General features: G+C 39.0%; 2 protein-coding genes and 1 long non-coding RNA gene across 3 annotated transcripts; 1 reads left to right on the top strand and 2 right to left on the bottom strand.

Annotated features, from left to right (window-relative positions):
- Positions 1 to 114: 114 nt before the first annotated feature.
- LOC140799839 (squamosa promoter-binding-like protein 17) lies at positions 115 to 4,492 on the bottom strand. The gene is made up of 3 exons (XM_073154331.1): positions 3,725 to 4,492; positions 960 to 1,096; positions 115 to 855 (listed from the first exon to the last, which is right to left on the bottom strand). Exons 1-3 carry the CDS (start codon positions 4,075 to 4,077, stop codon positions 281 to 283), a joined length of 1,065 nt encoding a protein of 354 aa, XP_073010432.1. The 5' UTR covers positions 4,078 to 4,492; the 3' UTR covers positions 115 to 280.
- Positions 4,493 to 9,271: 4,779 nt separating this feature from the next.
- On the bottom strand, positions 9,272 to 10,778 carry LOC140799565 (uncharacterized). Its single transcript, XR_012111026.1, has 2 exons — positions 10,412 to 10,778; positions 9,272 to 9,997 (listed from the first exon to the last, which is right to left on the bottom strand). It is a non-coding gene; the product is annotated as an uncharacterized lncRNA (long non-coding RNA).
- A 1,434-nt stretch (positions 10,779 to 12,212) lies between these two features.
- LOC140799556 (chlorophyll a-b binding protein 6, chloroplastic) lies at positions 12,213 to 13,584 on the top strand. The gene is made up of 4 exons (XM_073153921.1): positions 12,213 to 12,515; positions 12,658 to 12,760; positions 12,866 to 13,154; positions 13,307 to 13,584. Exons 1-4 carry the CDS (start codon positions 12,325 to 12,327, stop codon positions 13,456 to 13,458), a joined length of 735 nt encoding a protein of 244 aa, XP_073010022.1. The 5' UTR covers positions 12,213 to 12,324; the 3' UTR covers positions 13,459 to 13,584.
- Positions 13,585 to 13,791: the final 207 nt, after the last annotated feature.

The following is a 13,791-nucleotide window of genomic DNA, read 5'->3' as shown; positions in this document are numbered from 1 at the left end:
TGGATTGCTCTAAAACAAAAGGCACTGTTGAAATCTATAGAGATCGAAATTAAAAAAGCTCATAAAGATTAGCTATATGGAGAAAATCCTCATCAGATCAAAACATTGAGAACATTAACTAAAAGTCCACAAACATACTAATATTAAATAGCAACATAGGAAAATGAGTTTTCAGATCCATGAGATCTTCAAAAATTATTGCAACATAAGGATAGTTAGGTTCATGATCTTGAAAAACCCAAAACCATGGAGAACAACACTAAGATCAGATGATCCATGTCTACAGGGACCAGTGCATGACATGACCAGAATGATCGAAAGCCCTAGTCGAGCCATGGTCCTCATGGGGCCCATTTCCCTGCAGAGCTAACTCGAGTTCACCAGAAAACTGGCCATTTCCAGCCCCTGAGACCTCACCTAGTCCCATCTCATGCTGCATATCATGTAGGCTGGTCCTGCCTCCATGACCTCCTCCAAAGCCCCAGGAACTGGTCGAGTAGTTGCTTGCGATGACTGATTGGGGCACAGGGTTGCAGTCAAAGCCGCTGCTTGCTGGGATCATTGGAGCTCGGTTTCTGGTGGAACTGTTTCCCCACGGCTGAGTTGACAGAAGAGAGAGAGCACAGCTGGAGTCGCCGACTCCTGCAAGACATTCGTCTGGTGGAAGTTCAATGGCAGAGAAGAAGCTTTCTGCAGAAGAACCATGGATGTATGTCTGAGCACCATGTACAGCAGGGTCTAGACCACCCTGCCACTGGTTGGCAGCCATAACAGTTGGCCTTACATCCCTTGCAGTACTTGGAAGCCTTGGGCAAGTGAAATCCATTAGAAAGCTTCTGAATCTGCCTGGCTCTTCTGTTAAACAGTAGCAAAATATTGAGAGCGAGCAGTAAATCTAAATTTGAGAAAGAAAAGGTATAACCGTATAACCATAGACAGAGCTCACTGCATTTGTTTACCATGAAAGGATGACGCCAGACGACCATAGCGAGATGATAGAGGCACAGGTGGTGGCTTCCTACGACGTTCATTATGACCTGCAAGCCGTCTTCGGCAACTGCGTTTCCCTTGGTCAAATTCACGCAGCTGATGAAACCTGTGATAGAATATGGTAAAACTATTTTAGTCAGTTATTGTGATAGGATTATCAAATGGGCTTAATTTTCTCAAGAATGAGCAGATGGGAAGTGCATGACTATATGACTTGCTTAGGCTAAGTACAAAGTACAGTAACTATAATCTCAATAATTTATTATACTGAAATCAATAGAAATATAAGTGGATAAGATTCTTGTCAGTCAAATAGATTCTTATTGATGGAAAAAGGTTGATGAACTGTAGGTTCTCAAAGAAGTAGTACATAGTAAATTGGGATGATAAATAACCAGCTAGGATATAAATATAAGCACTTAGCAACTAGGTATACCTGATGCTATAAAATTTTGAGATCAACTAAGAAATCTCACTTGGGATATTTGCTCTCAAGTTTTGGAAGTGATTTAACAGTGCATTAATCAGGTACCAGAAGTGCATGCACATATCAAACCTAATTGCTTTTTACTTTTCCATGCTGGATATCTGACAGACTAAATATATGATGCTACAAAACTATATATAGTTCAGTGAATAATGTCATTACGTTTTTCATTGAGGAATGCAAGGTCTGATTTTGAACATTGGCATGAAACCCAAGGAAAATGGGCACTATACACCGTATAAATGGGAGAAATCCAACAGATGGGGGTGAGAAATCTTTGAGCAGGATTTCAGCATTGTCAATTTCTTGTGCTCTATTTTTCATCACAAATGAATGAGAAATACCGATGATCTATATTTTTCTCTTCCACAGATGATCTATATTTTTCTCTATCATAAAATATTGACCATGTATCATTATGCTGATTTGCAGGGGCTGGTCAACTTTTCAACCTAACTTATGTTCCTTTATTTTCTTACTTTTGCCTCATAGATCAGTATCTTAATTGATGCCCAACATATTTTGTGTCTCTAGCATTAAAGATGAACATCATTTGTCTTGCCAAAAAGCATGCTAGTAGCCATAAAAAAGCAAATACTCTAGCATGAAAGATGAACATCATTTGTCTGCCAAAAAGCATGCTAGTAGTCATAAAAAAGCAAATAATCTAGCATGAAAGATGAACATCATTTGTCTGCCAAAAAGCATGCTAGTATGCATAAAAAAGCAATTAAAATTGTTTAAATAGATTTTTTAAGCTATCTTGAAGTACCCTTGGCAAATCTTCCGGTGCCTAATTGCATGCTAGTCCAGGACAATCAGTATCATGGTACAATACAAAATGCTTAGTGTATGGCCATGAACCATAGAAAATAATGTCATTTAGTTTGCTTGAAAAAGCCAACGGATAAGTTATTTCACAGAGAGTATACAAATCACAAACAGAGATTTGTCAAATAATATTATGAAAACACAAACACTAATATGACTATACATCAATTAAGATCAAAATAGAGCTGAAAGAAATACAGGAACTTAAGCTGAAAGAACCTTCTGCTGAGACAGTTAGGCCTGCTTGATGCCTATCTTGTTAAATCAACTATCTTATTTCTTCTTGTCAGTGGGTTTATCAGTGCAATCAATTTTACTCTTAGAGCTCTTAAAAGGTTCATTATGTCAGGATATAATTATCTGACCCACGGAACTTTCTTGAACTAAGCAGTCGATCTTAAACATGAGCAGTTTGACAAAGATGAGAAGTTGGCTTAGAGTAAGAAAGAGAGAATTGATGAACATAGGGAAAAATTTGTGCCCATTGGGCAGGTTGTCAAATAACTATAGTGAAACCACTTCCTGAGTATGAGCTGGACTAGAAAACAAAAGGTCCTGCCGGGCAATAAGATTAATCTAAAGAGATGAGAGGCAAAGCAAGAAATGGAGACATCAAGACAGGCAATAGCACAGTGAGCATTTCGTTTAAACTAAGTTCTAACAAAGGGATAGGGGATGGATTAGATTAGATGATCAAAATACCATATATCCATAGTAATTAACATTGAACTATACTGATCGGATCCAAACTATTTGATTTTGAGGAATAAGAAAAGAATCTAAACCCAATAACAGATTTCAGTGATTGTGGATCGTTTTTTTTTTCTAATTCTTTTTATATATATCATCATCAACTGCAAACAGAAAGGTATAATAGGATGAACTGGAATAAATAAATGAGAACCTTAAATTTTGGCAATCAAAGTATACCAAACAGTAGTACCTACTTGAACAAAAAAAAAATGTTGTAACTACAACAATAACCAGCCAGAGGACAACAAGGAGACATAATGCAGATATCAGCATCAATGATAGTTAATTCACATCAACCACCTATGTGGCCACAAAATGAGATCAGAGTTTGCCTAAAAACACAACTGGCAGAAAATAACCAAGCCAGCTACCCAAAGAACAGTAAGCATTGAAAGAAACCAACAGCAACACACGTTCTCATCTCAAGCAAACAGAAATTTTAGGAGAAAATGTTTAAAAATAGAAACCCATGGAAAGAGAAGATTCAGAACAAATATCAACAAAACAGGGGGGATAGGAAGCAAACCAAGTGTTAATCTTAAGAGTGGCAGAGGAAATGGAAACAAATCCAAAAAGGAGAAAGAAGGACCCAAGAAATCAAAGATCAATACTAGACGAAATAAATGATCTTTTCGAGCAAAAAAAAAAAAAAAAAAAAAAAACCTGCTGCACTGCTGGCAAAACCTCTGCTCCAATCCAGCCACAACCACCTTGGGAGCCTTTGAGTGCATCCCGCACACCTTATGCCTGCAGTAGTATGCCTTTGCCCCTGTGAGATCCACCTTGCAACCCTCCACTTGGCACCTGGGTGGCTGCTGCCCTCCTTGCATCACCCCCTTCCCCTTCTTCCCAGCTGACGGTGAGGACGACGCCGACGCCGGAGCCACGGATGAGCTCCCACCGCCGCCACCATTACCATCTTCAAAGTAGATCTTTTTCCCAAACTTTAGCCCATTGAGGGAGTCACCTGAGCCACAGACCCCAGAGGCCCCCTTTGAGCTTGAAGCCATCTCCATTCCCCTTCTCTAGAGCCCATCCATGGCCTCTTGGGGAAGAAGGGAAGCAAAAGAGGAGGTGGGTTGTCCTTAAAATAAAGAAAAGGAGGGTTCTTTGGTGGTCTCAAGTTCTCTCTCTCTCTCTCTCTCTCTCTCTCTCCCCTCTGATCTTTGTGCTGCCAGTGTAAAGCCTACACCTGCCATCTGGACCATGCCATCTTGGGGATACAGTACTTCTGCTAAATTTTCTGAGAAAGATGTGTTTTGACAGATTTGCGCCCAGTACCTTTTGATTTCCTTTTCTTTTCCAAGACCCTTGTTACTTTTATACAATTCCCTATACAGCAATCTTTTTCACTTGAAATGGGGTTAGAGCAGTCGCACACACTACTCATGGGGCTTAAAGCCTCTTATTAAAAAAAAAATTCATGAAAGGAGTCCATGATCCATCTTTCTGGATATTTAAACTTAAATAAGAAAAAACTAATAAAAAGAGGGATGAACTTGAGGGCTGAGGCCTTGATTCTGTTCTCTTGTTTGTTTATTTACTTTGACAAGATGGTTCTTTTTTTTTAATTCTTTTTAAAGTTTTTAAGATGATTTTAAACCTTCTTCTCATGATGAAGAGCCATTAGGAGAGAATCTTTTGGAATGAGCTTTGGATTGGACTCTCATAGGGTTCTGGGTTATTGAGCAATTCTTCTTTTTTTTTCTTTGTTATTTTTTCTTCTGTTTAATGGATTCTGGCCATTACTGATCTCCTTGAAGGCTGACTGCAAATCCAATGAATTGATTTGGTGGTGATTAATATACCAAAACTGCCCCCTGGATATTTTGGTAATATATCTTTGGCAAGTAATTATATAGGGCTCTCGTCAGTTTGGGAACACATTTTGGAAGATAGGTTTGGGAAAGGTAGGACCACAGGATGGATGGATTTAGTATGGAACATGGTACATCTCAGACATAGATTTTTGATTAAAAACTTGTAAAATTTGGGAAAGGTGGATGTTGGATGATGGTGCTTTTTCTTGTTTAAGTTAGGAAACGAGGTATACACGGTCTCAGAGCTAGATTGGATTTTTTTAAAAATATTATTATTATTATTATTATTATCTTTTTTTTAAGAGATAAGTTGTGTACCTTCACCGCTTCACGTATATAAATCAATCGACCATCTTTAGAAGAGTTATTAAACATCAGATCTCCCAAGATTTGACTGCTATCTCAACCAATTGGGATGAATAGATTTGGCTAGTAAGAGGTGGGGGGATAGACAAAAGCTAGCAAAGATTTGGTTGAGTAGTTATCTATCATTGAACTTTTCCAGTGGTAGTGGTCTCACAACAACTGAGGGAAAACTAGAAAGCTACACGAGTTGCTAGCAGAGAGCTGTCTATATTGTTTCCTTAGATTGGTTCCTCAACTGCATGCAAAAAAAAAAGTTCCAAACCCCAATAATTGAAGAAGAAAGTATATTATTGCAGGTTCACGGGCTTAGTTATAGAGCAAGTTGGAATTTTTATCTTCCCCACCAGTTTGCACCGGGGGTGGGGGTTTCAAAGATTGATGCTAATTAACTAGAAAAGAAAGTAACTAGTAAGATCTGCAGACTATAAAATTTATCAAGCAATAGATAGATCTCAGTTCAAGTGCAATCTCTCAAGGCATCCGATTTTTATTTTTTTTATTTAAAAAAAAAAAAATATTTCTCTCATCGTGCACACGGAACTTTCTTCTCTTTAATATGGCAGCTTGTACTTGTTCTTCACCACTTGCATTTTTTAAATTTCACCGGAATATATAGCACTTATTATTATGAATATAAATCACTGGCAAACTCGGAGTCAACTTAATAATTTGAAGTAAAATCACAGCGTCCTTCAATGTCTCCCAAGCTAAAGCTAAAGTTGATTTTTTTTTTCTTTTGTTCTTTAGAAACTATAATAAGAGAGACTCACAGCATAGTGTGACGGTAAGACTTGCCAGCATACAGGTATACCAAGTGTCCCACGGTTGAGTAATAAAAAAAATGTGAAAATTTCCTATTTATGGCCTACAATGACAAAGGTATCATGTACTAAGATGTCGGTTTCTTTTAAAAATGGAGCCCATTGATCTGATACACATATTATTTTTTAGAAAATTGAGCAGGAAGGCAGGTAGCTAGCATTTACCTTCCTTGTTTCCCCCTCCAACTTCATTCATTTTGATTATCCTTTTTCTCTAAGATCCACAGCTAAATATGCCAATTAATGAGAACCTAGCAGATGGGCAATTCATTCTGAGTCAGACCTAGCATTTATTCTGTCACAAAATGGGGGAATTACTCATATCACAGTTCTAGCAGATGGCATTAACTCCCTCCCTCCCTCCCTCTGTCTCTTTCCTTATAGCAGTTTTCGGTGCAGGATACGAGCAAGTGATATATATATATATATATATATATATATATATATATATATATATATATTAGGAGGAGAGAGTCGTATAAGAAATAGGCATCTCTGCTGTTTATAAATACAGAAAAGAAATATGTATGTGGGTAGAAACTTTGAATGGGTCACAAATGTGTTCAAATTAAATAAGACTGCAGGGGAAGCAGTAACAGTGGTTGCATCATCAACTGGCACGGCCTGAGACATAATGCAAGTGGGATCAGGGAAAGTTCAAGGCGAGGTCACATTGCCTGTGTACTTTTTGTTTGCTATCTAAACTATTTATATGATCATCACTGCTCACAACGAGGAGAAGAAAAGGCTCTGTGGGGTTTGCTTGAGAAGGCAACACGTGAAACTGGCCAACAATGAGACTATTTTTTCTTCTCTTTTCTCTCTCTCTCTTTTTTACTTTCTTTTCTTCTCAAAGTATTATTGGTTCACCTCCAGCTTAGCTAATAAGTTTGTTCGCCAAATCAAATAAAAATCATGTATTCCGCATTACTAACTTTTACATAAGTTTTGATCTCTCTCTCTCTCTCTCTCTCTCCATCTGGGCATTTTAGTTGGACGAATTTTTACTCCTTTGTATTAATGCACTTGATAATAATTTGCTACCTTCAGAGATGGTAAAAGATTGAATATTAGAGCATCCAGACTTAATGTCCACATGCATTTGAACTTTTGTATGCCCAAGCATGACGATAAATTTTTGCTGTTGTAGAGGCTCAATAATGTTGGAGGGGGCGACCCACCCTGCTGCAATGCAGAAAAAACAATCACATTTTCGTATTTGGAAAATGAGATTTGCCAGATTATATCAATCTATCTGAGGATTTATCTGACGAAGCAATTAACAGCAACTGAGAACACCAACCAGAGGGCCTAAAGTGAGACTATCCTGCACTGCACCTAAATGCACAAAGCTGGAAACTCATATTGGTTGACTCTACTATTGCAATTTTCTTTGTTTCCCAAGAGTAATAAGTGAATATTGCAGATAGAATAAATAGTCTAGCTCACTGTAACAAGTTACATAGTGGTGCTCATCAAAGCTAACAAAAAGAATGGAAGAATCGATAAGTCGACAATTTCTGTAAGGAACTGCTGTGAGCTCTATGATTCAAATTTTAAAATGTTTTTTCTTTCGTGGAAAGGATTGGATTTTCCTCAATATAAACAAGGTAGACAAACCATTAGAATAGGATAAGTTTGTACGTTCTGCGACATATCACAGTTTTCCTGCCTATGCATTCTATTTATCAACATATCCTGATTGAACTATATGATCCCTATCTTGTGTTTGTTTTTTAGACACACACACACACACACACACACACACACACACAGGTCAATATTTCTTGTACAGTTGAAGTATCCAAATTTAAAACCATATACCTTGTACCACAACTTCCCACCTAAAAAACTATAATAGGGACCCTAAAAGCATGTCATATAACTCCACACATGCTAAATATGTGAGTAATATGCATCCATACCTATACAAAACAAATATGGAAATCTGACATTCAGATCCTAGCCTTATTCCTTAGCCTTTTCAAAACAATATGGTTAAACAAAGAATATAGTATTTATTCATTTGAAAATAAAATTGGATAATGACATAGCTTTGTCACTTCTCAATTGGGCTAGCTTTTGCCAAACAAGGCCAGATAGAGTGAGCCTGGATTTGAAGCACCAAAAAAGAACAGGATAAAAAGGGCCAGCTATGAAAATTAGTATACTGATAATAATATGCCTTTAACTCTCTTTCTTTTACTTTCCTTGCATTTCCTTCTTCTTTTCACTTTTCAGCTACCCCTAGGACTGGGAGTTGCAATTTCTGACACTAAAGCCAATTTGGGCTCCTAAGTTTCTTCCTCAACTAAATAATGGCTCCATATTTATGGGTAGGTGGAAACATTGATTGCAGAATTATGAGTTTGGATAATGAAAAATTGAAAATGGTTCTTGCAGAATATCTGCTATGAAGTATCTGTAAGTCTTACAGAATATATCAGTCGGCCAGTGTTAGGTGAGCTACCAAAAGTTATCCAAGGCAGTAGAAGCATGACACCTAACAACAGAACCTAACCAGTAGAACGTTTCAAAGTCATTACTACCAACAAAAATTTTGTATAGTTTATAGATGGTCCAAGTATTTATATATCAGTATATGTCCTGATAAATAATAGGTGCATGTTAAATTAAAGGCAAGATAAAGAACATAAATATAGACCTCCAACACGAAGATGACCTGATCAATTTTGAGTTTGCTAAGGCGACCTTCTGTAAATAAATATCTTCCAATTCATACTATACAAGATCCAGTTGCATTCGATTAGAATTGTAAGTGACATAAAGAAAGTGCCACTTTTCCAGATTCTGTAAAATTCTTGATTCGTTAAGTTAGAATGACAAATACTTTCTTTTCTCCGAAGACAAAAACCTGAGTCACTATACCTTAATTTTAAGTTCCAAAACATCTATAAGGTGTTATAGCTGTAAGATCAATAAGCATGAAATCCCTAGTAGTTTATCTTCTTACTTCAACTTGTTATTCACCATCTAACCATACTAGCTTCCTCACTATCATGTGTTGTGTATAATTTCCATTCTCTGCTTCATTGCATATAATACAGTATACTTTATCAGTTGTAATTCATCATAACTAAGTTACGCAAGGAAAAACAACAAAATAATCGTATGACCCTTCAGTGTTTATAGAACAAGACATCTGCAGCTACACACAGCCAAAAGATTAATAAATTTCCATGGGCTAAAACTGTTGCCATAAAAATTCAAGCATCAAATTCAAATTCAATTATTCAGCACTGAGAAGTTATTAATAAGCTAAAATAGATAATACACTGGTTCATATTATATCTGCCTGGGATCAGATCAGGACTCACCACATAAGATTTAATATAGAGGAGAAAAAAGCAGGAACAACAGAAAAAATGAACATCGAGGACTTCAGGATGTCTACAACTTATTGAACCAAAATGGGTAGTAACAATTGTTGAGAATCTCACTCGCAGTCTACTCCTGCTTCAGCAGCTCGCCGTGGCTTGCTCTTTCGCCGGCTTCCATTTGGCCGAAAACCGTTAGATCTCGCGGACTCATCAGTATTGCTAGATTTGGCTCCAGAACTATTTTCCTCCAGGATTGTGTTATAACCTCCTTTCATTTGCGAATGCCTTATCCTCTTCTTCCCATTTTCATCTACGGTTTTATTATCCTTGCTCGAAATTAGAGTTCTCCCATAGTTTTCTTCTTCTTCTTCTTCTTCTTCTTCTTCTTCAATTTTTCCATAGTCTTCTTCATCAACGTCATCCTTGAAGGGCTTTTGTGGCCTTCCCCTCCTCTTGTATGTGGGGAGTACTTCTTCACCACCACTCTCTGGATCATCATGGCTTGTGGATACAGTCAATTTTTTCCCTTTCCCTCTGCCTCTACCCATTAACACCGACAGTAAAGGCAATTGGAAAAATTCACAGAAGCTGCAAAAGAAGTAAACTCAAATTAGCCATTTTTATCACCTATGGTGTATCTGCAAATGGAAATCACTCACAGTTAAATCTCATCTCGTAAGACTACGAAAAAGTTAGCCAAAATCTACGAGAGCATAATATCAGAAAAAAGAAATTGAAAAGAAAAAGGAAATCGAGAAACCGCAAGGAGAAGAAGCGGAGAAGCCATTTCTTGACCCCTCCCAAGAATGGATGGCCCAAACTGACACCAACCGACCAGCCTAGAAACACTCCAGATAAGAAATTAGAAAATTAGAACTGAAATGGAACGGCAAAACCATAGCTTCAGATAGGCCCACTAATATCCACTTAGACAGCATATTACAAGAAAGATGCCAACTCTGTTATGCCAAGAGAAAACTAGAACGAAGTGCAGAAACTGACCTTACATGAAGGAACCATCCTCTCACATCCCATGCATCCAAATCCAGGAAAGGAGCATACAAAAGAACAAATCTTGATTGTTTCGGAGAGACAAAGAGGGTAATTTGATGACCCAATGGTTGTCTTTGGATGCACAAACATCAAACACAAATTAGAAAATGGAGGAAAGATTGGGAGATTTCGCCACGGAAAGAAGGATCCAATGAGGTGGTAATCTCTCTGGGAGTACTCCAAGAGGAGCTGAGAGAGGAGCAAAGAAGGCAGCAGCCGCAGCCGCAGCCGGCAGTGTGAGGAGGAGGAGGAGAACAAAGGAGATTTTAGAGATAAATTTCACAATTTATTAAAGATATTTTTGCACATCTCTATTGAAACTTAACATCATTAAATTCTCTTTATAGCATCGTTTTCTTTTTCTTTTTCTTCAAAACAATATTAGTTGCCCGGTTGCTGATATCTCAACTTATCAGAATACCACAGAAAATGATAAAAACCTTTTAATATAGTGCGATATAAATTTGATGTGCAAATAGTAATGAGCATATAATCTATGCATCTAACTACGCAACACAAAAAGAAAAAAGAAAAAAGAAAAAAAGTGATTCAATAAATTACATGTGTCTATACAAAAGAAAAGAAAATATAATAGTGTAAGAATTACAAATATCTTGCTGAATAAAGCAGGAACAGTTGAGAAATTCTAGACTATTTTCTGTTAATCGAATTGGCCTAGCATCATGATCCGTCGTTGGTCCTATTGAAGCCTTACATCTCTCTAGATGGGGGCGCGGGCGCGTCCACAGTTGGAGCACCAATTAACTCCACCAGGACAGCCTACTAGCTCGTCGTACGCAGTTCTTAAGTGGGCCTTAAGCAACTTCGATGGTGATGGGCCAATGATAGCCCGTGAAATCTCCAGCCCGAAATAGGTTTTTAGTCAGACGTAACAAAACGGACCTCCATTCATAGGCGAGCGCGGAGTTAAAAAAGAAAAAAAATATGGCATGATTCCATGACCACCTTAACCTTTGAACCCCACGACGTCACGCGTGGTAAATTTTAAGGACGAAGATTGGCATGCTCATAGTCATAGGACCCAAAAATAACACTGGCTCGGGTCAATTGGCTGCCCTACCACACAGGCCCAGCCCCTAGGCTGGGTTAAATTGAATGTGGAAGATGCTTATGCAATGCAAATCTATCGAAAATGAACGGGTGCTATGCTCAGGGGACAGGGATGATGCTGGCCCCTGACCCCTGTTACTCAGCCTTCTTGGTGCAAGCTTGGGTATTAGTATTACTGACTGCGTCTTGGCTGCACCACTCCCTCCCAACTCCCAAGAGATTTAATCTGACTTCCTCTAGTTACTCCAAATCATAAGTAAAGAGATTTTCTGCCTGTGACGCATTAAGAGTATAGTGATGGAATATTTTTCTCTTCTCATTTTTAGGAAAGCCAATTGGGTTGGCAATTACGCGGCTAACCAGCTAACCAGGATAAGGTCATCTACTCATCTCTCATAGTTTTCTTTTGGGGACTAGGGACTTGATTCCCCGTGATTTGTTAAATCTTCTTTCTTTTGACACTTTACAATAATAATAATAAAACAAAGAATCAATCAATCTCATCCACAGCCTCAGGCTCGAACCTGACCCATAACTCAATTCCACGAAGGAAATCTGTCAGATTACTGGATTATACGTGGCCCAATAGATGCTAAGCAGGGAGATATAGCAACCAATAGGAGCCCACATTTGGATCGCCTCTATCATATCCTCACTTCCTTCCCCTCCACATTGCTTCTTAATAGCCAAAGCAAAGACACCATTCTTACTCGCGGCGTTCTCTTCTTCTCTTATCCACCTAAAGAAAAAGGAAAAAAAAAAAAAAGGCAGCTACTTCCAAAGAGTAAAGAATGGCGTCGAGTGGACTGAGGAGTTGCAGCGCCGTGGTGCTCCCCAGCATGCTCTCGTCGTCAAAGTCGCAGTTTGCGGCCAAGCTTCCCTTCCCCTACAACTCCCACGCCGCCTCTTCCCGCTTCTCCATGTCCGCCGAGTGGATGCCTGGCCAGCCCCGTCCTCCCTACCTCGATGGCTCTGCCCCTGGGTAATCCAATTTCCTTCTCTGTTTTACCCCCTTTTTCTATGTACCGATGATATTTGGTTGCAGAGAGGAAAACAAAAACCATTTTTTAAATATATAGCTAGCCTTGATTTCTTAATCAAACACTCTCTTTTCCTCCTTTTAGTGACTTCGGTTTTGACCCACTTCGTCTTGGGGAAGTGCCAGAGAACCTTGAGAGGTTCAAGGAGTCTGAGCTCATCCATTGCAGATGGGCAATGCTCGCAGTGGTGTGCTCTCCTCTCTTCCCTTCCTCTTCTATAACATGAGATCTTATTACTAGTATCCATGGCTACAACAGTTGATTAATTGACGGGTATCCTTTGGTTGTGCAGCCAGGGATCTTGCTGCCGGAGGCACTGGGCCTTGGCAACTGGGTGACGGCTCAGGAGTGGGCGGCGACACCCGGAGGCCAGGCCACCTACCTAGGCAACCCTGTGCCATGGGGCACCCTTCCTACTATCCTCGTCATTGAATTCCTTGCCATTGCCTTCGTCGAGCACCAGCGCAGCATGGAGAAAGACCCCGAGAAGAAGAAGTACCCCGGTGGAGCTTTCGACCCGTTGGGCTACTCCAAGGACCCCGTCAAGCTCAAGGAGTACAAGATCAAGGAGATCAAGAACGGTATACATCTCTTCTTCATATAACGCTTGATTCAAAACCAACCGCTTGATTCAAAACGACTCTATAAATTCTCTCTCTCTCTCTCTCTCTCTCTCTCTCTCTATATATATATATTTCTTTTCTTTTCTTTTTTTATATTTTTTCTTTTGCAGGTCGTCTTGCTCTATTGGCGTTCGTCGGATTTTGCGTGCAGCAGTCGGCATACCCTGGAACAGGGCCACTGGAGAACTTGGCGACCCACTTGGCCGACCCATGGCACAACAACATTGGAGATATCGTGATCCCAAGATCCATCTTGCCATGAGCTCGTGGCATTTCATTTAGCCACTGGCGTTGTACAACTCCTTGTAATCAATTTAGAAGCTACTGTTGTATCTTCTGATCTGTAAAACTTGGTCTTTTGCTACCCTGATGATTAATTCCGCCACAATCTGATTGCAGTCCACAGGAAATTTATTATATCATGTCCTCCAATTCTTGTAATGGCGAAAGTAAAGCCTTCGATCCTCATATATTTAATTCGGAAAAAAAGAAAAAGGAAAGACTTAATCTAGAAGATGAATTGCCCCCAAATTATTTGCTTTTGATGAAAGTGCGCCAATCAGGCCTTGTGAGATAGAAATAGTTTTTTTTTTAA

This window comes from Typha latifolia, chromosome 13 (genome assembly GCF_019914945.1).
Source record: "Typha latifolia isolate L0001 chromosome 13, TyphaL0001v2, whole genome shotgun sequence".
NCBI lineage: Eukaryota > Viridiplantae > Streptophyta > Magnoliopsida > Poales > Typhaceae > Typha > Typha latifolia.
Note: the sequence above shows the minus strand (reverse complement) of the source record. Positions and strands in the feature narration are given on the sequence as shown.

Bases quoted from the DNA above. Each gene is read 5' to 3' on its own strand.
- LOC140799839 (XM_073154331.1), bottom strand. From the start codon at position 4,077: ATGGAGATGGCTTCAAGCTCAAAGGGGGCCTCTGGGGTCTGTGGCTCA. The intron at 1,097-3,724 runs GTTTTTTTTTTT...ATTCTATCACAG, and splicing joins TTTTGCCAGCAGTGCAGCAG to GTTTCATCAGCTGCGTGAAT. The intron at 856-959 runs GTAAACAAATGC...ACTGTTTAACAG, and splicing joins TCTGGCGTCATCCTTTCATG to AAGAGCCAGGCAGATTCAGA.
- LOC140799556 (XM_073153921.1), top strand. From the start codon at position 12,325: ATGGCGTCGAGTGGACTGAGGAGTTGCAGCGCCGTGGTGCTCCCCAGC. The intron at 12,516-12,657 runs GTAATCCAATTT...TCCTCCTTTTAG, and splicing joins CTCGATGGCTCTGCCCCTGG to TGACTTCGGTTTTGACCCAC. The intron at 12,761-12,865 runs GTGTGCTCTCCT...TTGGTTGTGCAG, and splicing joins GATGGGCAATGCTCGCAGTG to CCAGGGATCTTGCTGCCGGA.